At 34.2% G+C, this 25,387-nt stretch overlaps 2 protein-coding genes across 9 annotated transcripts; one reads left to right on the forward strand and one right to left on the reverse strand.

Annotated features, from left to right (window-relative positions):
- Positions 1–4,268: 4,268 nt before the first annotated feature.
- On the forward strand, positions 4,269–7,139 carry LOC104226782 (calmodulin-7). Of its 2 annotated transcripts, none has more exons than XM_009778843.2 (2): positions 4,269–4,590; positions 6,622–7,139. In XM_009778843.2, the coding sequence occupies exons 1-2, from the start codon at positions 4,515–4,517 to the stop codon at positions 6,993–6,995; spliced, it is 450 nt and encodes a 149-aa protein (XP_009777145.1). In that variant the 5' UTR covers positions 4,269–4,514; the 3' UTR covers positions 6,996–7,139. The 2 variants fall into 2 exon arrangements, with proteins under 2 accessions (XP_009777145.1, XP_070019304.1); XM_070163203.1 differs by lacking the exon at positions 4,269–4,590 and adding an exon at positions 6,432–6,493.
- A 682-nt stretch (positions 7,140–7,821) lies between these two features.
- On the reverse strand, positions 7,822–12,289 carry LOC104226783 (ubiquitin-conjugating enzyme E2 22). 7 transcript variants are annotated; one of them, XM_070163198.1, is made up of 8 exons: positions 12,063–12,175; positions 11,857–11,915; positions 10,251–10,353; positions 9,912–10,056; positions 9,757–9,834; positions 9,280–9,392; positions 9,053–9,156; positions 7,822–8,319 (listed from the first exon to the last, which is right to left on the reverse strand). In XM_070163198.1, the coding sequence occupies exons 3-8, from the start codon at positions 10,251–10,253 to the stop codon at positions 7,959–7,961; spliced, it is 804 nt and encodes a 267-aa protein (XP_070019299.1). In that variant the 5' UTR covers positions 10,254–10,353; positions 11,857–11,915; positions 12,063–12,175; the 3' UTR covers positions 7,822–7,958. The 7 variants fall into 7 exon arrangements, with proteins under 7 accessions (XP_070019299.1, XP_009777152.1, XP_070019298.1 ...); XM_009778850.2 differs by having other exon boundaries at positions 11,837–11,915; XM_070163197.1 differs by having other exon boundaries at positions 11,833–11,915.
- Between the last annotated feature and the right edge of the window lie 13,098 nt (positions 12,290–25,387).

The raw sequence follows: 25,387 nt of genomic DNA on the forward strand, positions 1-25,387 counted from the left end.
AATGGCAAATGAAAACTTCAAGTTTATCATGTCATGTGTTATCTCTTAGTAAACTTCTGGTTTACTATGGCATAAACTTTTGCTTTAGTAAACTTCTGGTTTACTGTGATACATGATATAGTACAAATTAAAGAATAAGGCAGGTAACTTCTCACATACATATTATTTTACCCCCTATGATTGTGGAAACATGAAGATTATCAATCTTCCAATCATTTGTAGTCTCAATATGATAGTCATTTGTATTAGTAAACTTCAGGTTTACTACAACATATGTTTTGACCATAATCATATAATATGAATGATATATTTGTATATAAGCTCTTCGAGAGCCTTCATTTATTATCCACAATCTAATATTTATCGGGCACTACTGGTGTCATGTATCCTTTAGGCAAACAGTTAGCTCTTCAGGAGTTGTTGATACATTTTGTACTATCAAATATTTCTCATACACTTCTAGTATCATGAGAGAAAATCACAATCAAATAAACAACGTAAAACAATTGTTTAAGCACAAGAAAATTCTTCTTCATAATATTTTCCTACTTCATGAGGGAATTTCAATTGTGTTACTTCTTCAGGAGCATATTTAAATTACGAAATATTGAGTATATATTTTCTCAATTATATTACCTCTTCTGAAGGTGAATTGTGATATATTCACATCAAGAGTGCGTTCATATTTACCCGATTTATTAATATTGTCACATTCACTTCAGGGAATGGATTAATATTATCCAAAGTTCTCATCCTTCAGGAAATCGAACATAATTATCTGAATGCACATTAATCACATCAAATTGTGATGCCTCAATCTCTTTTAAAATATTTACTACTTCAGGAGCAAATCGAGGCGTGCATTTAATATAGAGAATATTTATGTAGCTTATCTTCAATTGTAACCATAGAAAGCCTAAATTATCACTTCTGGTGATCATAGACATATACCACTTCTGGTGGTTAACAAAATATAATTACAATGAGATATATGAAATATAACTACTTCTGGTGGTTGTATATTTCTTGCAAACTCTGCTAGAGTTTAAGTTGATCTAATAATATTATCCATATTCTTCAAAATGACATAAATAAGATATATTATAGTAAACATCATTATTAAATCATAATTTTTTTTATGTACAACAATTACATAACCATACTATCTATTACAAACAACAAAAATTAAAATATTTACATTTCTATAGATTCACCACCGATTACATGACTTGTTTCTCCTTCTGGGAGTGCAAGGTAATCAGTTACATCCAAATGCATGAAGTCTAAATTATCTTCAGAAATAAAATTTGCTTCAGCATTTTTCTCTGTTTTCTTTAGGGAGGCTTGATAAAGCTCAACCAGGTGCTTTGGCGTACAACAGGTACGTGACCAGTGCCCTTTTTCTCCACATCTATAGCATGCATTTTCTGCATTTGGTGCTTGCACCGCTTCATGCTTTTATTCCTTCCTTTTCCACTGCTGGTGGTGAGGAGTGTTCTTTGGTGCATTATTATTACCATGATTAGATTTTCTTTCCCGACCACGACCATGACCAGGATTGGGGTCACGACCTTTTCCACGTTTAGCCTGGTGGAAGTTCGTCTCATTCACTTCAGGGAATGGACAAGAACAAGTAGGTCGGCTTTCATGATTTTTCATTAATAGTCCATTATGTTGCTCGGCTATAAGAAGATGTGAGATAAGTTCAGAATACTTTTTAAATCCCATCTCTCGATATTGTTGTTGCAAGAGCATATTCGAGGCATGAAAAGTGGTGAAAGTTTTCTCCAACATATCATGATTAGTAATATTATCACCACATAACTTCAATTGGGAAATAATTCTGAACATAGTAGAATTATACTCACTGATAGATTTAAAATCTTGTAGTCTTAGATGAGTCCAATCATATCGTGCCTGTGGAAGAACGACCATCTTCAAGTGGTCATATCTATCTTTCAAATTATTCCACAGTATGACTGGATCTTTAACAGTAAGATATTCCATTTTCAGGCTCTCATCAAGGTGATGGCATAGGAATATCATTGATTTGGCACGGTCTTGGTTTGATGCCTGATTTTTGTCTTTGATGGTGTCTGCCAGACCCATCGCATCAAGATGAATTTCAGCATCAAGCACCCAAGACATGTAGCTTTTTCCCGATATATCCAGGGCTACAAATTCAAGTTTAGAAAGATTTGACATTATTTAGGAAAAGAAAGTTCTTACCTCAGATACTTTCAAAATATTTGCTCGAGATGGTAGAGTCTCGTGCTGATAACGTGTTATAAAATAAGACTATAAAGTAAAGACAAATATAGAGAGAAACTGATATATTATTCGAATTCAAACTGATGTACATAATGAACTGAAATCTCTTCTATTTATAGAAGAAAGGAAGCTGTTGTGTAAGTTGTTACTATACCAGATATGGATAATCTTCTACTGAGAGCAATGTTTATCCATAACGGAGTACTGAAAGGATAAGCTTATTATACCCGATATGGATAATCTTCTACCGAGAGTAATATTTATCCATAACTAGGTACTGAAAGGATAAGCTTATTATACCCGGTATGGATAATCTTCTACCGGGGATAATATTTATTCATAACTGGGTACTGAAAGGATAAGCTTATTATATCCGGTATGTATAATCTTCTGCCGGTTGTAATGTTTATCCATAACTGAGTACTGAAAGGATAAGCTTATTATATCCGGTATGGATAATCTTCTACCGGGGGTAATGTTTATCCATAACCGGGTATCAAAGTGATAAGCTTCTTCAGGAAGCTTATTTCCAATAGAGTACTTAAATAGATAAACATAGTTATGGTAGAGTCTCATATGGATAAACTTCTTCAGAAAGTTTATTTACAACGGAGTATTTAATGAACATCCATAATATAATATATTTATAACAAAAAGAAGGTTAAGGGAGTGGAGAATCAGTAAATATGAATAAGTTCGGGGGTGCAAGGGAGAGTTTATTTCTTTCTTTTTGTCCAATTATAGCGAAAACGACATAATCCTACGTGGCAGCCACCCTTCGCTTTAGGTCAACGTAAGCATACCGCGTAAGAAACGCGTAACCGCGTTTTCTCTAATGGAAGAGAGAGAAATATGGGCCTTTTTCTTTTATTCATTTGCCTTTCTAATGTTTTTAAGAAAAAGATAGAAATTGAAATTAAGAAAAAATGAGAAAATCGGAATACACGTGGCACACAATAAGTGGTCGCTGAGATGATGTGCGATCTAATGATGGAACCACATGACACTAGTTCGTACACTTCTTTTGTTTCTTTATGTTTGACTTGCTTTTTGAGTTTACTGTTTTACCCCTTTGATAATAGGAGTAATATTTTGAAGAGATTATAACAGCTTTTACATCCCCAGTTATTATTTTTTGATAAAAAAGTAGTGTTATTAAGTAAATCTATGGTATTCGAAAAAATAGAGATAAGTAGAATAAATTGAAATAATATTTGCTTTCAATAAGAATATCTTGTTTCTCGCGCACTTCTTCAATAAAATCAAACTGGTTAAAGAGATGCTATCAACACTTATTTGTGGTCTATTTCTTTGAATTTTATATAATAATAAAAGAATCATCTATATATGTAATGGAGAGAGAATTTAATTCCATAGGTTGATATAATACCAATTTGCTAAAAAGAGATTGACATAACTCAAAAAGTTGAAAGTGCTTTTAGTTATTTTTAATTGTCTAATATACACTTTGGTAGAGTAGTACAATATTTGTTGCCATAATTAATCCACTAAAATTTAGAAAAAGACTTAGATTGATATTTACACTCGATTAAAAATTAACCAACAACATATAAAAAAAATATCAACCAAGTATCCAATTGAAAATATCAAGTACTATTATTTATATTATATACGAAAGTTCGCTTAAAAATATTGTTTGATCCACGCCAAATTAAATATTTGTCTTAATTTACTTCTCAAAAGTTTAAAATTCTTATAAGCATTTTAAAGTGAGGAAGTTTGCAACTTTATTTATTTTTGTATATTCCTCAAAGTCTTACAACATACACTTCCAAACTATAAGTGAAATCGCACAAAATTGAGGTTTAGTAAGTGAAATAAGTTTATTAAGATGGATAAATATAATTAATTTTTTGCTTTTCATAAGATTGTTTCCTAAACTATATTTTTACATTATGACAAAAACTTGTAGGGTGCAAAAACTGCAAATGATAAAGCAAACGATAAGGGCAAAGCGGGAAAAACGGAAACATTGAAACAAATAAACCGATCACGTCCGCATATAATGTAGGGAGAGAGACAAGTCTTTACTAATTTTGTTATTTATTCTTCTTTAATCCAATTCTTTCTTTCTATTTTTTTTACTTATTATATTTAGCATAAAAAGTGTAGTCATTGTTATAAAAGCAGCAATCATCCCTTAGCCCGAAATCGAAGAGAATTGAAAAGACGATTGTTGTGTCTGAAATTCTAGAACAATCTTCGTTGAATTGAAGAAGAAAATGGCGGATCAGCTAACCGATGACCAGATCTCTGAGTTCAAGGAGGCCTTCAGCCTATTCGACAAGGACGGAGATGGTTCGATTTTCTCTCTCTCTGCCTATGTCCAATTTAAGAAAGATTTTTTTTTTTTAAACTTGTGATCTAAAATAAGAAATTTACATTTTTGTGGCTATAAATATCTCATTTTATCACTATAAATGTCTTATCAAAGGTAAAATGGTAATTTTAAAGATGAAATTGTTTCTAGATACGTAAATGTATCAATCTTTGCGCGAAAAACTTAAAAAAAATTAAGTGTGACACATAAATTAGTACAAAAGGAGTATATATTTTGTGTTTGATGTTTATAATCAAATTTATTTTCAGATCTGACGTTTGGTTTTAATAAATGGATTGATTCTGAGGTGTTGGTCCTTTTGGTGTTTGGTTTTTAAGGTGACAGATTGATATATGAGAAATATTAACTTGGTTAACAGGGAATAATTGCTCTCCTAGCTTGAGGAAATGCTAAAAAACTAGTGAACATGGAAATCTTGTAGTTTGATGTTACTTTGGTGGATTATTGTATTTTTTTAAAACTAATTAAGAGACGTTTCGAGAAGTTGAGTAAATCGAATTGGATTAGGTATAGAAGGAGAAATGATAATCTAATTTTGATGATAGAGTTGGCATTTATCTTGTGGTTTTAGCTTGTTTTAAATGCTGCCAAAAATCCTTTTCTAAATCTATGGCGGGTTTTGGTTTAACTGATTTTGGTTTGGAGGAACAATCAGTATTGTCAAAGGTGCGCTTAAAGTGCGCTTAAGCCCTAAAGCAAGGCTCAAAACATGTTGAGCGTTTTGCCTTGCTTTGTGGGCGCTTTAGTGTCGCATCAAGGCTCTAAGGCATATTTTTGCCAATGAGTGTAATCCTGAAAATGCGACATTAAACATTTGATATTTCACTTTATCTTAATTTATTTTCAATTTCATTGTCCATATATTTGTTATTCATGCTTATAATTATTAGTCTTGGACTACATATACATATTTTTACTTTTTCTCCAGTTGCGCCTTTTTTCATTAAAGCCCATGCTTTATTTGTGCTTTGCGCTTAAAGCCTCAATGGACCTTAGAGCTTTTTTGCGCTTTTCGCCTTTGATAACATTGGGAACAATTGTCTTTTGGTAGGAAGGAAAAGGCTTTCCTCAACATATTATTTGTGGTAAATGTTACCGCTAGAAAAAAAGGTTTGCGGTAAATGTTTTCTCAGAAAATGTTTTCAAATGGAAATTATTTATATAAGGTTGATAATAGTGTCATCAATTATGGATAGTGTTTTGCATTGAAAATTTGATGCAGTCTTGTGTTAACGATTGATAATAATGTCTTAGTATTGGTTGGATGAGTAACATAAAGAGATGATATATTTATAAAAGGAACATGTTTTTCCCCATAGTGAAGGAAATCATTTTCTTCTTTTTAGATGATGACGTTAAACAAGAGCAGATATTACGTTCTGTTTGTGCCAAATTAGACTGATATAAATTCTGGCAACAGATTTGTTTGAGGAAGAATGGTATGTCAGGGATGATGTTAGTTCTCTCGTGGGGAGATTCGTTTTTAGCTGTTATGTGAATTCTAAGCAGTTTTGTTTGTAATTTACCACTTTGGAACTGGATATGCTAGTTCATGTTATTGTGATCCTTAAATATAAAATACAAGTAACATTAATTGAGGGAGCTTCTTAGTATAGTTATCCGTTTGTGTGGTGCACTGCTGATTCTGGTGTCTACTTGGAGATTCTGATTAGTGAGATGGTTGAAAACTTCATCTTCTGAATTTATTTACTGGGTTACGATTAAAAAAGGGCGTCTGATTTGTATATTTGGATTTGTTTAATCAACAAATGATTTTGTTATTTTTATTATAGGTACGGGCTTATAAGTTACCCAGAATTGATCGTTTAGCTTTGTTATTTTCTGGACATAAGTTGGAAGGTGGTACATCTACCGTTTTCTTATGTTTGTTTGAATTGGGAAGTAGCTTACTGACCCAATGTTATGGTTAGAAATGTGTTTTGTTAAGTATTTTTCGTATAGTAAGCTAATTGTGAAGTTTTGTATAGGTTGCATCACGACTAAGGAGCTTGGGACTGTGATGAGGTCGCTCGGACAGAACCCCACCGAAGCAGAGCTCCAAGACATGATAAACGAGGTGGATGCAGATGGTAACGGAACCATTGACTTCCCTGAGTTTCTAAACCTCATGGCCAGGAAAATGAAGGATACTGACTCCGAGGAGGAACTGAAAGAGGCGTTCAGAGTGTTCGACAAGGATCAGAATGGCTTCATCTCCGCTGCTGAGCTTCGTCATGTGATGACTAACCTTGGGGAGAAGCTTACTGATGAAGAAGTTGATGAGATGATTAGGGAAGCAGATGTCGATGGTGATGGTCAAATTAACTATGAGGAGTTTGTTAAGGTCATGATGGCTAAGTAATTTCACCATCTCTTATTGAAGTTGAAGTTTAGACTTGTTAAAAATGTGAAAAATATTTCATTGGATAGGATTTGCCTAGTGTAATGTGTTTCGTTGTACCATCTGGATGTATTGGACCTGGAATGAATGTACGCTTTATTGTAAGAGTGGTGGAGTATCTTTCTTCTTCTTCTCTATATTCTTTTTTGTACTCCTCTTAATTGATGAGTGCATTTCCATTATCAGCATTCCTGTGCTGTTGTTTCCAAGAATTAAATGCTAAATCTTCTTTGAGGTTTCTGGTTTTTGTTGGTAACACTTGTGATTAAAGAATCTATTGGTTAAAATTGAAGCTATTGGTTCAACTTGCAGTTGATGTTTCCAAATTTGTCACTGTAAATTGATATTTATCTAAGCATTAAATTTTCTATTTTTTCTACTAGTTCCCACGACTATCAATTTCATCTTTGGGTTCATTGTTAATTTCCAAGTTGAGCACTTTATCATCTAAGATACTCCTACCAACTTATATTATAAACCATTGTATAATGTTGATACCCTATGATAGGAGATGGTCACTACCATAATCTTTTCCTTGAAACAAGAAGGAAATATGCATACATTGCCCACGTCTGGTTACAAAACAGATAATCGCTAAAACAACATTGCAACACAATTTCATATTCCAAATCACGCTTTTTAATCGGATGCGACCTTCGACCACAAGTTATTATAACTTACAATTGCCTGATTGAGTTGCAACCATTGCTAGCTACAGACTTTAAATTTCGAAGAAGAAAAATTCAAGGGGTCGGTATTAATCAAGACTGATAATGAACAATAAAACTTGAAAGGAACATCTCAAAGAATCCATTTCATTTATCAGGACATAATACAAGCTCAGTTCTGTAGAACTGTTTCTTTATCTATCAAATAAAAGCAACCAAGAGAAAACAAGATTTAGTCCCCCCTTTAAAACAAAGTTTATAATCTCTTCAAGCTTTTCTTTCTTGCATCAATCTTCTTTTTATCTGCAGGGAGTTTATGCAATCCAGCTTCCTTCTTCAGGGTTACCGATGGTGGTGCTGCTGATCCACTAACCGCTGAGTCCGCAGTTGAACCTGGGGCTGGCGGCTGGTCTAGACTGTTTCCTCCTTTTACAATGTTAGCTGTAGGGGCTAATGGAGAAGGCTGTTGGAGAGGTGTAACTCCAGATATTGCAGTCTTCTGATCAACGTTACACGGTGAAGTATTTGTCTGGCCAACATTTAGGGCTGTAGTCGACTCGGATATAACTCCTGTTTTTAACTTAGTCTTTGGTTTAGCATGAATACTGGTATAAAGCCTGCATGTTTAAACACAGTGGACAGTGAATAAGTACATTCAGTGATTGAAACAGTGGTTTAAACTACAACAAAAGAGAGCTAGTCATAAGTTATATTGAAACAATATTCCCCACGAACACATAAGCTATTCTAGTGAGCAACAGTGGTTTAAAGTCCCTATCCAACTTAGCTGTTGGATTACAAGCAGGAATTCCAGGTTTATGCCTACAAACACTTGATAGAAGCTAATTTTACGGTACTTCATCCACCTCGTCACATTTTACATCTACAAAGAGAAATGAGCATGAGTTGATTCGCTTGGATCTTTTTAGTCATCATAAATTGATTAAACTTATGATGATCTTTTTAGTCATCATAAATTTATGCCTACAAACACTTGATAGAAGCTAATTTTACGGTACTTCATCCACCTCGTCACATTTTACATCTACAAAGAGAAATGAGCATGAGTTGATTCGCTTGGATCTTTTTAGTCATCATAAATTGATTAAACCAGATAGATGTATGATCACTTCCTATTTGCATCAAAATGAACTGTAGCATCATTTCCATGAATCCACAAAGATAAGATACAACTTAAGCACAACAAAACCATGTTCTCTCCATAAATAAAATGGCATTTAGATACAGGATAATTAAGCAAGGCAGAGTAATACCAGATAAGGATGCAATAACATCATACAAGTGACGGTGACATAATGAAGTGAGTGAAACTAGGAGACACTAACTTACCTTGCATGTCTAGCATACTCGTCATAATTATCAAGCAGCATTTTACCAGCTTGCTCATTTAACGCAGATTCTGGAAATGGCTCGATCAGTAAACACCTTACCACCTGTTACAAAGCGGTGACCACAGCAAATAACAAATCAAAGAAAGGAAAAGGTCACTTCACACTTATATTATTAAAGTCCTCTAGGCAGGCTCGATATTTGACTTAGAAAAAGCAGACACTTACCATGAGAACATGTCGTAGGCCCAAACTAGGATTCCAATCTTTTTTCAGAGCATTGACACAAATTTCGCCATTGGAAGCAATGTTGGGATGAAAAATCCTGGTCAGAAAATAACCTAGAGAGAAAAACAAAAAATGTAAGTTATATGTACTCATCCATATTGGACCTAAGCATTGGCAAAAGGTAATTGTTCCCGCAATATGTCATGAGAAGTGACAAAGATCTTCCTTAAAGAATTAGCAATTGTAACTTATCATGGAAAAAAAAGAGCTCGCAAAAGGAAAGTCAGTTGACCTATTTAAATGAATAGGAAGTGAAAAAGAGTTCCTAAAACAAAGGAATGAAGGGTAAAATACGACTTAGGCGCTTCAATTGTGATTAACACAGGGCCCAACTGATTAAAACAAAAGTTAATGCAAAGCTAAACTAGATACAAGTCTCACGGGAAAAACTTAAAAACATTGCATGTGGAGACAAACCTTTGGGTGGGGAATGAGGGAAATCGTGTGTCAAAATCAACTTCATGCGGAAAACCCCGTTCTCATAGGGGGTTCCAGCTGCATGGTAGGGATAGAGCAATTAGAACAAGTGTTATGTCTCAAAAAGTGAAATATAGACAACAAAGATACCATACCTGGGCCCTCGATATCAGCATATATGGTTGAAAAATCATCATCGTTTACACCTACTTTGATGCCTTCGGGAGGAGTTTCGTCAAGATTTTTCAATTCCTTCGCCAATTGTTTTATCACGTTTGGTGGTAGATTTTCATTAGTTGCCTATGCCAAAACACCAAATTAAGGACAATATCAATTGACAGATGACATAAGGTGCTACAGGTTGGATGGCACAACATACTAAATTACGCGAGCACAAGAAAAAAAAAAAGGAAAAGGTAAGAACAAATTCACTTGCACATAGGGAGAAAATGACATCAAGAAAACCTAACAACATATTTAATTTGATGAAATACCATAGCCAAATATAAGTATAATCCTAGGATCAGTTGGCAAGTGCACGCAAGTAGTTTTTGCAGGTAGTTCAGATGTTGAAGACAATCAACTTATTATTGGATCCTGCAAAAGGGCCAGAAAAAGATCATCAGAATACAATCCTTCAACATTAGTTCAAACAATCATAAGACACAAGCAACTAAAGAGCTGCTCAAAATGATCAGGCCATCTTCAAGAAAATTGTGCTAATCCACCAGATGCGGATAACATGTGTCTGAGAACCACAAAAGTTCGTAGACTTCTCTTCTCCATATTAGTCAATACAATTGGACAAAATGTGAAATAAAATCTCTTCTGATACTCAAGCTGAAATACTACACTTGACTATTCCAATCAGACATTCAGCTCTAGCTTTCCGAACTTATACTATCGACCCAGTAGCACAGAAATTTCCTTTGAGCCTAAGAAATACCTTTTTTGTTAATAAGCTCAATAGAAAGCAATACTTGATTATTTTTATTTTTATTTTTTTTGATGAAGTAAGGTGTTGTATTGCTGGCATCAAGAAGATGCAGTTAGTACAAAAGAAGAGATGTTAGCTCCAGTACATCATGTGGTATTCTAATCATAGGGAGCTAACCAAAAAAAAGGGCCATCAGGCTAGGCTCATTGAGCCAATAAAGTCTAGAAAGGGGATAACATTATTTACAGGGGAGATATTACTCCAACTAAAAAGATACACCAGACATCTAGCTTTCAAAGAGTGAATAGGAGTTGAAATGCCATCAAAACATCTTCGATTCCTTTCTGTCCAAAGACACCAAAATATGCAACCTGGGACCATTTTCCAGATACTTTTAATGGCCTTGCTGACTTTCCAAAAGCTCCAGCTTTCACAATCAGAAAGCAATACTTGATTATTTATACTATTCTACTACAAAAAGGAAATTCCCTTCACAATCAGGACAGCAACATCATCAGATATGGTAGATTGACTAGTTTCAGTGTAATGTCAAACGTAACGACATTGCTCAGAGAATGATATGCTTCCTAGCCAAAAGTTAAGCACCATGGAACCAATAACCAGAGCAACGATTTTCAGATGAAACCTATGTGGAGACAATAACTCCACAAGAACTAATCAGTATCAAAATCCTATATGCCCAACCATGTTCGCACAACATCAAATCGCCGTTGAATAGCAGATACAGTAAAAGATAATCCGTTGAATAGCAGATACAGTAAAAGATAATCCATAGACTTTATCAAATTCAACTTCAAATACAAACTAAAAACCCTAGTAAGGTGAAGTGGGGAGAATAGAAATTACATAATCCAAACCAAGGTTTATTGCTTATCACAACCAAAGTCAAGACTTGATATACTTTTCTATAGCCACTTTGAGTCAAATTAAAACCCAATTTTGCCATTAACACATATCCCAAATGCACCAAGATAAGCACATAAAGAGTCAGTAAAACTGTAAAAGACACAAATATAAATCTTCACATCAAGTGAAAACCTAATTAGTCAAGTAAAAAGATCCTATCTTGACAATTAAACCAGAAACACAAGTCCAACCATGAAAGAAAAGAACTTTACATACAAAAAAAGTCCCCCTTTTACATTTAAAATCAGACAAAGCACCGATCTGAAGAAAACTCCAAGAAATGGCAAACCCAATCCTAAAAATCAAATCTTTAATCAGTCCCAAGTCAAGAATCAGGTACCAATAATCAAGATTGAATTTTTACACAACAACAGTCATCAAGATAGTGCTAGAAACAGAATTCTAGAGAGAGAAAGAGAAACCCCAGATGGGAAAAAAAAACCTTTCGATTGAGGAGAGAGAGAGATGGGTGTGGGGATTTAGAGGAGTAAGGGGTCTATTTGATTTCTATTTCCCTAGTTGAAATAACACCCACAAAATCCAGAAAGGGATGGGGCTTTTAATAAATCATTGATGAATGGATTAAAGAGCCAATCTTGATTGATGTATGTACGTTACATGCCAACAAAGTCCAGAGAGGAGAGGGTTCCTTGTAAGGCGAAGGTACATAGAATAGGTACATACTATTATTGCTTTATGTAATGTTTTTTGATTGGATACGATTTTTTTTAAAAAAAAAGAATATTTAAACTTATAATCTGAATAAGTCATAAATCTCATTAGTTATAAATCATGGAGTATAAAATAGTAAATTTAAATTATTAAATATAAAAGGATATTATCTTGTTGGGTAAACTAAATTGGAACATATGGACCGTAAAATGAGAAAAAAAATATATTTTAATTTTAGAGGTAGACTCGTGAATAAAGAATGAAATAATAGGATGAAAATATTTTTAATCAAATTTAAAGTTCTTACCACATTTTTTTCATCATTCTTTTACCACATTGGTGAAGTGAAATCGTAATCGTCATATCACTAATCTAGGTTCTCAACTGGAACGAAATTCGAGCATATTATCATAAATTTAATAATAAGAAATTAAACTAGTGAAATATAACTTTAAAAGTACCATTTAACATTGGATTATGCTTATGAAAATGTGTTAAAGTGGAGAAATATATAAATTTCCATTAATGTAGTAACAACATTAGTTTGTGTTTGTCTCACATTTCGAATTTAATCCTAGTTTACAAGAAACTTCAATTGTTTTGTATAAATATTTCTAGTTAAGTTATATTTTATAAAATTGTGTTAGATTTAATGATAATCGATCTACATTTACTTTATTTTTCACGCTATAAATCTAATTGGAAAGTGATTACATTAAATTTTATACTTTTTCTACTAGCATATTTTTTTATTGGGTCTCTTCTTCCTTTTCTTGAGATTTAAAATAAACTATATTTAACTCTTTAATCATTGGGGAAATTATAAAAAATTACTCCCTCCTTTTGTATGGACTATAGAGGAACCACATGAGCTAACATTTTGTAATTACTCGAGAATCTCACGAAAGCATCTTAGTATTAACCCTCTTATGTCTATACTCCGACCTAAATTATTGAAATTTCCAATAAATTGCTATGCCTAAGAGCAATTATTTGTCAATTCAATAGGGATATCTACAATAGTTGGCAAGGTCATTATGTCACTCCATTGACAAAAATAGCTCTATGTTCCCACTGTAGGTCCATTCATGAACAAATGATTGGGTAGCTTGTACTTTCTAAAATTTCTAACTTTTAAGGAAATTTCTCAATGGCTTAATATTTTAAATTTTTTCTTTTATTTGTCACTAGTATTCATATCAGTTTGTACACATTTCGACTTAAAATTTACAGTATATAATATATACATATATGTGAAAATAAATATTCTTGTAAACCATAAACCTAAAACTGCAATATTTATATGTAATACTTAAATGACTTTGATAAATGGAGCACTCCTCAACATCACTACCCAAGCTCAAAGGATAAGTCTACATTAAACACAAAAACTAAATGTATAAATTAGTGCATAAAATTTAAATTTGTGTTCTTCATGAAAATATCCAAAAGGGATAAATTTCAAGTAATTATAATGACATGAAAAATCTTATTACCATTAAGAAAGAGAACTAATAACAAGGATAAAAATGAGATACTAATTTAATCATTGGTAGTTGAATCATACAAAAGCTAGCTGGATTAATTCCACAACAAATTATATATTTAATTGAAATAAGTATTAAAAATTACACTATTTAGATCATTCTTGTTTGTTCATTTATTGATTGATTATCAAGGGCACTTGGTTTTATCTTCTTATTTTGTTAATATTATTTCATTTTCAAAGAAGAAAAGCAGCCAAGTAGGTGCTTATTTAATATTGACGACTCAAAGGTCCGAATTTTGTCGGGTTCTGGGCCATACCGAATACTGTCTCAATTTCAAACTCGCCGACACTTTAGGCTTGTGTTATTGACCGTTGGACGGTCTTCTTCAAAAACTAGCCGTTGGCCTTGCCAGCGTTTTATTATCTTGCATTTTTCTTTTAACAACCTTTTATTTGTATTTATTTCTTAAACCTCAAATGAATGGGTGGTTCACAGTACTAGAACCGAATCATCAACAATTACAGCACAGTGTAATTCCACAAGTGGGGTCAGGGGAGGATAGGATGCACGCAACCTTACTCCTATCTTGGAAGGGCAGAGAGATTGTTTCTAATAGACCATCGGCTAAAAAAATGGAAGAAGCGCTGATAGCAAGTCATAGCAAAACAATATATTTAGAAAACTAAATCGAAGATGACAATAAAGAATATGAAAGAAGTATCAATATCAAGTAATATCAAGACAATATATTTCGAGAACTAAATCTGAGGGTCTGATAGCAATAGAGAATATGAATTGAGTACTTATAGCAAACGAAGGAAGTATTGATGTCAAGTAAAAACATAACAAGATATGCGATATGTTACACCCCATATTTTCGTACATGAAAATATGCCATAAATAAATTAATAAGAGCCCGGAAGTGAGATACCATGTCCCACAGTGCTACATTACGACGATGTTGTACCCTGTAGTATTATACATTGAATTTGTCGTAAGGTAATTGACATCAATCCAAGGAAAAGATTATTTGAGGATTATAAGGATTATAAGTGATGAGTAAATCCGTGAAGGTAAGAGGGTAAGTAATATCGAAGAAAACGAATTTTGCCAAAGTTTGGCATGTTGGGGTAAAATACGCCCCGAGCTAAATTACCCGCTATTTATAAACTAGTACCATAAAAGGTACCACATGGCCATGATAGTAAGGTGTACATGGTCTGTTAAAAAAAAGAGTAGTATTTAATTAAGTTGAGATAATTTTTAAATTATGCGGGTTATAAATTAATTACCGGGTAACGAAACATTACCCGATTAACAAATAAGTGGATAAAATTAATAAGATTATACCAAAAAGGGACGTGGCAACCCCTTCTTACTTTAGGGTGAGTCATACACTACTTTTACATGTGTCAAGGCTAATAACAAATGCCTTATCTAGTAAAGACTTTTAATTATATAGAAAATGGAATGGATAAAAACAACATTTTTGTTACATTTTCTGATTTTGGAAAGAGAACGTGAGGACCAGATTATACCCCATTTCGTCCAAGAACTCTTAGCCAAAGAGTTCAAATTCAAAAAGTGACTTAATCTATACTGTTTTGCACAAAACGTTGGAGGCAAAAGCAGAAGCAATTTCAAGCATCCAAACGTTCAAACTTCACCCCACAAATCAGAACAATTCAACGTTAACATAGGACCAAGCTTCGATTCTTAAATTCATTTTTTTGGGTCTAAGTTCAATCCACGAAGGTTTCCGACGAGATAATTATACGGAGTTGTTTCTACTCCAGGTATGTTAAGGTTATCCCTTCTTTATTTTGGCATGATCCATATGATACGAACAAAACGTGCAAATGCACAAATTCCATATATGACTCTATTCATAGAAGTATTAGAAGTGCATATGTTCTTGAATTTTCATATGTATTATTATTCCATCGTCTGTTCATGGGTCTCAGAAAATACGTAAAATGATGTTATGATATTAATCAGAGGTATAATGGTCTTATGACGTGTCGAGAGATTTTGTTATTATATTTCATATGCATTTCATGCATTTATACATATACATTGACCCATGACTCAGACGGCGTTATATACGCGTATATATGTAAATATATGTATATGGGATATGGGAAAAGGTTACGGCGTTATATACGCATCACCACCTAATCAGTTGGTATATGATGATGATGTTGCCCACAGTGGCTGAAATATGATTCAAACGGTGTTATATACGCATATATATATATATGTACTCAAATGGCGTTATATACGCGTATATATGTAAAGATATGTATATGGGATATGGGAAAGGTTATGGCATTATATACGCACCACCACCTGATCAGCTGGTATACGATGATGATTTTGCCCACAGTGGCCGGTATGATATAATGGAATGCCCTCAGAGGCTGATGATGTTATGAAACATTTACCTATGCACGACATGACATTCATGCACACATACATGATGCTAAAAGTAATTTATGATCTACAAAGTGATTCATACTTACAGGTTGAGTCATGTACTCTATATGTCTTCCATGTCTCTTATGTATTTATTTATGTGCCTTACATACTCGGTACATTATTCGTACTTGTAAGCACGTGATTTTTGCCCTATATGAGAATTACTCCCAAAAAATTCAAAAATAAAATGATTTTTCTTTGGTGTGCAATTTTGTGATATTTTGTGATATTTTGAAGAATTATTTGTATTTGTCTGTGCGTGTTTATTCGCTAAATTAATAAAAAATACAAAAATATGTCGCATTTTGCATGTAGGATTTAATTCTACAATTGTTAGTAATTAAAATTGTTTTACAAAAATTAAAAATTACAAAAATAGGCATCGTTTGCATTTTTAGCATTTAATGTCCAAATATACAATTTTATGCTTAATTAATACTTAATTGTGCGTTAATTGTTATTGGGAGTTAATTTGCGCCTTTATAACTTAATTTAGTTCTTAATAATAGTTTAAGTATTTTTATAATTTAGTTTTAGAAAAATAAAAGAAGAAAAGAGAGCGAAAATATAAAGAAAGTCGGAATTGGGCCTCTTCTTCAATTTCAAGCTATAGGCCCAAAAAATGGCCCAATCTTCCCTACGACCCAGTCCATTTCGAACTGGGTCGACCCAGTCCATAACCCAAAAGACCCAAACCCCTTTGTCTTACATTTTACAACACAAAACAAAAGAAAAAAGAAGAAAAAACCCTAAAAAGACTAAGAAGTCATCCGCCCCCCTCCTATCTTCTTCTTCTTCCTCAAGTTTCTCCAAGGTCATCCATGGCTTCCCCCTCAAAGCTCAACCATGGCTGCCCAACGTCACACTCACACACGCACAACCCCTCGTCAGACCACCCAAATCGACCCCCATCCGCCATTAAAACCAAACGACCACCTTCAAACTTCGACATCCATGGTTGCCCCCCCCCCCTTGTTTCTTCGTCGTCTTCTTCACCACGTCCAGTCATGGACGACTTCAAACAGCCCCAAGCAGCCATGAACGAGCAGCCATGACGAGCAGCAATGACTCCCAGCAGCTACACCATCTTCGTCGCGTCCAAACAACCATCGTCGCAGCTGTTTCTGCGTCATCCATGTCGCTGCTGCTGCGTCCTTTTCTCTTCGCCATTGCTGCTGTTTTTGTCCTCCATTGCTGCTGTTTTTTGTCCTCCATTGTTGCTGCTTTTTGTCCTCCATTGTTGCTGCGTTTCCACTGCTCCATCGACGACGAACAGCTCGTCGACCTTCACCAAACATGCTTGCCGCTGCTGCTGTTTTTTGCCTTCATCTTCTCTTCATCTTCGTCGTCATTTGTTCGAGCTTTGGTCGAGGCTCGGACAGATTTGTTTACAATCAAAGTTCTTCGTTGATTCATCTCCGGTTAGTTGTTTTTGAGTTTTATTTTGTCCATATTTCGTTTTTATATTTCTCGAAGTTAAAATCGTTAAAGAATTCAATTCTTGTTTTGTTCGTTGTTCATCGTTGAAATCATTTTTCTAGTTTGTTCATGTTCATGTGCTTTGTTAAATTAATTTTCAGATTTCAAAATAGAAGTTTAATTAGTTGTTTTCATATTCATTTCATGTTTGTATTATTGTTTAAGTGAATATTTGTTAGTTTGATGTTTGTTAGATTCAAATTGAAATTTAATTAACTATTTCTTCAATTTGTTTCATGTGTTTATGTATTGTTGGAAATTGTTAATATTGTTAAGTTCAAGCTTAAGTTCATAATTGTTTATTCGTCAATCTTGTTATTTGTCTAAAAAGAATTTAGTTGTGTTAAAGGAAATATATTGATTTAATCGTTTAATCCGTCATGTTTGTTGTGTTAAAATAGATTCATTCATGTTCATACTTTGTTTGGATGATCTTGAATCCGAATTTTGTATAGTTTGATTTCTTGTTTACCATTTGTGATTATTTCTTGAATTTGTCTCATAAAGTTTAATATAGGAATTGTTGTTGTAATGTTGTTAGAGTAGTTGATTTTAAGTTCAATATTATTGAATTTAGAAATCAAAATATACTTGTTTGTTGTTGTTGTTGAATCCGAAAATAGGATTGTTTGTTGCTAAAATATTGTTCAATCAAATTTTAGTTGTTCTTTGTTGTTCAATTTGTGTTCATGTGATTTGTTGTTGAAATGTTGTTGAAATCATGTTCATGTGCTTTGTTGTTGAAATGTTGTTAAAATCGTGTTCATGTGATATTGTTGTTATGATGTTCATCCGTGTTCATATTGTTGTTTGAACATTGTTAGAAATTGATCATATTGTCTATATTTTGGTTATGTTTGATTAAATGATGTGTTATAGCTGATGGGTAATTTGGTAAATTTGTAGTACGTTCAGGGGTAGTTTGGTAATTTCAGTAAGGTCGGAGGGGGTAGTTTAGGAATTGTACATTTTGTAATTGTTTATTTGAAGCATGGGGGACAAAATGAAATGGGGTGGGTTGTGATATGATTATTTAATATAAAGGGGGGACAAGATTTAATTTAAAGGGGAATCTTGCATTATTTTAAATGAAGCATGGGGGACAAAATATAATGGGGTGGTGTGATATGTTTATTTAATATAATGAGGATGAGTGGAAAGATAATGGGTTGGGTAGAGAAAAAGTATTGATTTTAATTAATTGAAAGGTTTATGGGATGTGTTATATATGTGAAGTCTTGAAGAAATAGGGAGAGAGAGACGAAAAAAAAATACACATACAGATAGAGAAAAAAAAAACGGGCAGAGAATAGAAGAGAGAAAAAATCCGAAAAATATTTAAGCTTTCAAAATAAAAATAAAAACTAAAAAATCTACTGCTTTCTTTCTTTGTTTGAAATTAATATTAATGGTTGTTGTTTCATTTAAAGCTTAAAGCTTTTGTTTTTGGGATTACTACTCCACCGATCTGTTACTGAGTTGTTACTGCTGCTGGACTGTTGTTGCTGTATTGTTATTACTGTCGCTGATTCTCATCATCATTTTCTTTTGCTTCCGATATCAGGTACACAACTGAAAGCTGGTTATTGTAATCCGAATATGAAGCATGAATACGAAAAAATAAATAGTTGAAATTTTGAATTAGTTTTAATTATATTCTGAATTTTATTTGTATGTATAATTTATTTAGTTTGCAAAAAAATCAGAATCGTGTAGCTATTTAATACATATAGTGGAATATCCGACGATAGCTTAACGATTGAACTACCTATATATTGCCAAAAATAAATAAATGGTGTAGTAACTTCGTCAAGTAAAAATCAAACGAATAGGCCATCTAGTAAGAATTTGGTAGAAATATTGTTTAGTTAAATAATATTGGTTAAGTTCAGCATGTAAATGGTCTAGGATTAAAATTGGATTGCTATTTTTTAATTTGACAAATTGAGAACATGCCTAGTATAATGTAACTAGGTAATAACATGTAAATAAATTAAGACATTTTCTCTTTATTTTGTAAAGAAAAATTTCAACAGAAAATGTAGGCATTTTAGGACTATTTTTTTTTAATAAAATGAGATGAGTCTCGCCCAATAAAACACACTAATTGCGGGGCCCTCAATAACTGTTTAATTGATTACTTAGACTTCGGATGGGCCGTTTAACAAATTTCACGGCCTTCCCCAAAGTAAATAAAACGCTAATTGCTTTAGGCGCGGTATAATAATAATTCCATTCTTAAACATGGGTACGCATTTATGCGACCCAAACTAATTTGCATAATTAGGGATGCGTTCGCGTGACTTGATTATACTTCTAAAGGCATTTCGGATTATGCGTTCGCGCAACTTCGAGCAAATTTTTATTAAAAAGGGGTTCTTCGGAGAATATCAAATTAATTTCATATAACCTGAGATGTGCAGTTCACTATTTAATCATACAAGAGCGACAGACGTTCTTAATTTTATTTTAAGCACAATTTCGAACTTAAGTCTATTTTTATAAATAAATAAAAATTTCGAAAAAAATAAATAAATTATATTATCAATATCATTGTGTATACGTACGCGTAACACGATTTTTCACGTTAAAAAATATATAATATATAAAACGGATACACGTATGCGTGATTCGATTCGAAGAAGGGTCCTTAATTACAAGCAGTCTAAATAGAAGCGGTAACAATAAAATTGGGCAATAAATATGCATTTAATAAATCAAAGTCAAATATAATAACAGTTAAGCGACCGTGCTAGAACCACGGAATTCGGAAATGCCTAACACCTTCTTCCGGATTAACAGAATTCCTTATTCAGGATTTCTGGTTCGCAGAATAACAAACAGAGTCATATTCTCCTCGATTCAGGGATTAAAAATTGGTGACTTGGGACGCCTTAAAATTCCCAGGTGGCGACTCTGAAACAAAACAAATAAATCCCGTTTCGACTGTCCTTTAATTGGAAAAACTCCCATGTACCCTCTCGGGTATGTAAAAAGGAGGTGCGACAGTACTGACGTCCCTTTTGCCTGGGGACGCTGCGTTTCATGCCCGCAGGTCCAGATAGACGAGTCGAGAGCCCTCCAAGTAGGCTATCAGCTCTGCGAAAGATGTTGGTGCGCTCCATTCGCTTTAGAGTTGCTTGTTTGGTTAGTATGATTTAGACGTGTATTGTTTGGTATGGCGGGACTCTGTCCCGACCTTTATGGCATTTATGTATTCTTAGAGGCTTGCAGACATATGTCGTGTACGTAAAAGATTGTACGGCCTTGTCGGCCTATGTTTCGTGTTTATAAAAGATCAGGTTGGCCTATTAGGCCCGTATGATATGTGTATATGATGATGTAATAAAAAAGATACGTAACATTGGTACTCGGCTGAGTAAGGTACCGGGTGCCCGTCGCGGTCCATCGGTTTGGGTCGTGACAAAAGTGGTATCAGAGCAGTTCTGTCCTAGGGGGTCTACAAGTCGTGTCTAGTAGAGTCTTGTTTATGGGTGTGTCGTGCACCACACTTATAAGCAGGAGGCTACAGAGCATTTAAGATTGTCACCCTTTCTTCTTACTCTAGATCGTGTGGTAGAGCTCAGTCATAGAAATTCAAATTCCTAAATCCTATTCAGACGATACCTATATCTGGAAAGAAGGTTGGAAAGAGAGATTGTTTTTGAAGATTTGAGTCAGAGGAACTCCATTTTTGCATCATGCTTATGATGAATGAATATGAGGTATTCGACAAATTATATGTATACTAAGATGTGTAAGTTTCTTGATAAAGATTCCAAAGGCAAGAATGCCTATCCACTCTTACGGTAAAAATGAACAAGAGAATCGGAAGGTAGATACAAGTTTCAGCAAGTAAAAAAAAAAGCAAGGTGAAGAAGGGTATGAGGTGCCCAATTAATGAAGGTTAACAACGTTTATAATTGAGGCAGAGGAACATAAGCTTTTTGAATTATATTCAATAGTAACAGAGGTATATACAATTGGTCTCACCCACTCCAGATATGCCCTATAGGGGTTAATAGAAGTAGTATAAGAAGATAGGATGGATGAATTATTTGTTTCAGTTGACATTTCCGAAGGATATTGCAAATGTGCTAATAGATCTCCTTGTGAGACACCCAGATGGTTCACTTTAAAATAGTGTAGCCAGATATGAGTACTACAAAGACATACACTATAAGACTTGAAGGGATAAATATTACCTTAGTGTAGCTCGCGTCCCTAGTAAAACGAGAACGTTAAGCAACTTGAAGAGCCACTGGATAGAGCAAAGGAATTAAAGCTAAAAGCGAAAGAATGTCGTATTGAAGTTTTCACAAGAAAAGGGATATGCAAATATTAGCAAAGTAATGAGAAGATAGATAAGGAAGCATTATGAATAAGGTGTGACACGTGAATGAAAACGCTAGAGTGTTACAAAATCTATAGTCAAATAAAGGAAGAGACAAAAGATGATGGGCCTTAAGACAACAAAAGAGTATAGGCCATAAGGTTATATCCTCATTTCGAGAAATAAGTTCGTGACTCCAACACGACTACCAGAGGGGAAAGTTAATCCCCAGAGTAATAAAAATCAGTATGGGTTGGTAAGCAAGATAAATTAATATGAATTAGGGACTGAATGATTGGAGAGTACTCGGCAACATGGTAATTTTAGATTTTGTTCCGGCGGTAATAGAATGGACCACAGAAGAAGATTCATGAGGAATTCACAGAATGGTCATTCAGGAAGACGCTTCCCTAAAGCAAGCAATGTTAGTAAAGTTAAGCTTAAGGGACTATATGTACCAGTTACATTAAGTGTCACCCTCCGAGTAAGAGGATTTGTCATCCTTGATACAGAAGGAATGCCGCAAGGCGAGTAAGGGTCGTTGATGACGTGAAATGATATCAAAGATGAAGAGGAAAAAAACATCTATAGACAGGGCATCATAGCTCCAAGTCTTAGTACTCCCCTAAGGGGGGAATATGGAGTAATAAATGAAGAATGCGGTAAAAACGAAAAAGGAATGAGATTACACTTATTTTGCTCCTACGTATATGCTACAATTCCAGCACATTATGCAAACACGATGTTAATGAGAGGAAATAAGGGTCCCTGCCCGTGATGTTATTGATAGAAAAGGAGTCAGTGCGAGACATAAGTTAAGACAAAGAAAATAACCCAAGAAAGATTTCGTGGAATATTGACGTGAGAATGGGCCAACGAGTAGTTAGTAGTTGATTCGGGAAGAGCCTAGTCACGACTAGACAAGAAGTTACAGACAAATCAGTAGATCATGCAAAATAAATGTAGTAAACCCCAACATGGAGAATTCAGCCCCGCAGTTATGACATTGTAGTACTTGAGATATATTCATATAAGAGTTAGAGAAGCTAAAAAGGTACTATATGAGTGTTACGGAAATAAAAGAGAGTGTCACTAGGAAGACGGTCAAAATATCAGTCCCGAAGAAACCCCACAAGCACAAGGGCGTGTAGATAAGTAACTATGGATAAGTATAGGCAAGGAAGGACAGTAGAAGGTCCATCAAGTATACAATATAATAAGCTCGCATCTTTACAAGAGTCAGAGGATCCTCCGTAAGTACTATAGCGAAGGACTAGCTTAGGAAATGAGGAAGAAGGCTTCAACCTAAGCACAGTATCTTAATGAAGAAAAGGTCATGTAAAAGCAGTCTCACTACAAAAATTGTATGCCCTCCAAAAGAAAGCGGCACCTACCGTGGTTAATGAACGGGGAGAAAGATCGAAAGTAATATTTGAGACTATATGAGTTGCACAAAAATTCTGGCATGTGTGGGAACTAGGATGAGTTAAGTATGCACGCAACGAGGGTCAGAAAGACCAGAAAAAGTAATTGCATACTTTTTAAGAGAGCTGAGATGGAACTAAAAGAATTATTCGATCAATGATCCAGAGTTAGTACGTTATGGACACACTCAAGATTTTGGAGCATTATATTTGTTGGCAATCATACAGCCATAGAAGACTCCGGTATAAGTTAAAAAAATAAAGAATTTAGCCTAGGGCATAGACAAATGATTGAATTGTTAAAAGATTGTATCATGGATATTCCATAATGCCCATGAAAGGCTAAGGTAATAACTGATACCATGAGCCACAAATCGGAAGGTAGCTTAAACCTACACAAAGGCTGATCGGAAGGAAGAGGAAGCTAAAGAATCACATCACCCAAGTAAATCAAGAGTCTGATTATTAGACCTAGAAAAATTATAGAAGTTGTGGAGAACATGACAGAATCACTCTTAATATGAGATGTTCAAGAGAAATAACATAACAACCATAACATATAATGACTCTATAAGAAAGACAATTAGAAGAAGTACCAGCCTCATCAGAAGTCAGTATGAAGCTCCCATCGGATAGCGTATGTAGCAGAGGTGCGAGTATTATAATAGAGCTTTAAGTTATGGACGTGAATTATACCTATAGGGAGGGAAGGTCATAAAAGAGATAGAAGATACGATGCGAAATTTTAAGGTAAGTAAGGTAAAGGTGAACAACGTATGAGATACTCAAAGGCAGAAGCTCATGAATAATCCATACTTCGGATAGAAGTCTATAAGCGCGGGGATTCCATGTCCAAGAATGATAGTAGCGGCGTCAGTAGCAGATCTTCCGGCCTATGGTCTAGGTATCGAAAAGCCTGATTATGATAGTAAAGGATAGTTAGAGACGATGTGATGTCTCGCTTGATGTTCCAGAACAACATAAGAAAATCTATGGTGCAAGCAAGTTGAAGGAAGGCCGCGATAGAATAAATAGATATGTATAGATCCCAAGCTAAAGTATAGTAGAGCGACAAAGTTTTAACGAAACATAAGTAAGGATGAGGAAAGGAAAGTGAAAGGGTGACGAGAACGGATAAGTCCTCGGGATTGAAACCCATGAAAACAAGAAAGCTAATGGTTTCTCTAAATTATAGAAAGTTCAGTATAGCCTGAATGAACTCAAAGGAGTCTAAGACTAATAACATTCAGAAGAGATGGAATGCTGCATTGTTAATAGAATAAGGGTGTAATTATTATAGAAAAAAATGAATGACGTTTGGGCCTTCGATTGAGTAATGATCTGACGAATAAAAGAAAGGGATCTCATGAATTGGACAGGATTAAAATACCCACGCAAGGTAAATCACATTGGGATGCTGTGAGATACGATTATGAAAGTAGGGTATTGCCCCAGGTGGATCAATCTAATTATTTCAGATGTTCCCCAATAAAACATGGATCCTAGCAGCAATATTACACAGTTATAAAGTTATCAGAGGTGGATTATGGATCAAAATTGAGGGCGAATCAACAATGGATGGATAAAAGTTATAAAGTATGAGATGAGATTAGGCCGTCATTCTTAAGATGAACAGTAATGTGGAAGCATTAGAGGACATAGATTTATACGTATGGGATAAGTAATGAAATTAACCTCGGATTTGGTAGCAGACCTCAGTAACGAGAAGTCGAGGTAAGAGTTATGGTATAGTATGACCTATATAGATGTAGTGAAGTCATACGAATGGATAACCACATCTATAAAATAAGATATAGCAATATTCGTAAGTTCGACAAAAAGTGAAGAACTTCAGGATTGGCTAAAAACTGGAGGAAAAAGGAGAGGAGAG

Source organism: Nicotiana sylvestris, chromosome 12 (assembly GCF_000393655.2).
Source record: "Nicotiana sylvestris chromosome 12, ASM39365v2, whole genome shotgun sequence".
Lineage (NCBI taxonomy): Eukaryota > Viridiplantae > Streptophyta > Magnoliopsida > Solanales > Solanaceae > Nicotiana > Nicotiana sylvestris.

Coding starts and splice junctions, on each gene's coding strand:
- LOC104226782 (XM_009778843.2), top strand. CDS start 4,515: ATGGCGGATCAGCTAACCGATGACCAGATCTCTGAGTTCAAGGAGGCC. Junction 4,591..6,621: donor ATTCGACAAGGACGGAGATG/GTTCGATTTTCT, acceptor AGTTTTGTATAG/GTTGCATCACGACTAAGGAG.
- LOC104226783 (XM_009778849.2), bottom strand. Junction 9,157..9,279: donor GCCTACGACATGTTCTCATG/GTAAGTGTCTGC, acceptor GCTTTGTAACAG/GTGGTAAGGTGTTTACTGAT. Junction 8,320..9,052: donor GAGTATGCTAGACATGCAAG/GTAAGTTAGTGT, acceptor TTAAACATGCAG/GCTTTATACCAGTATTCATG.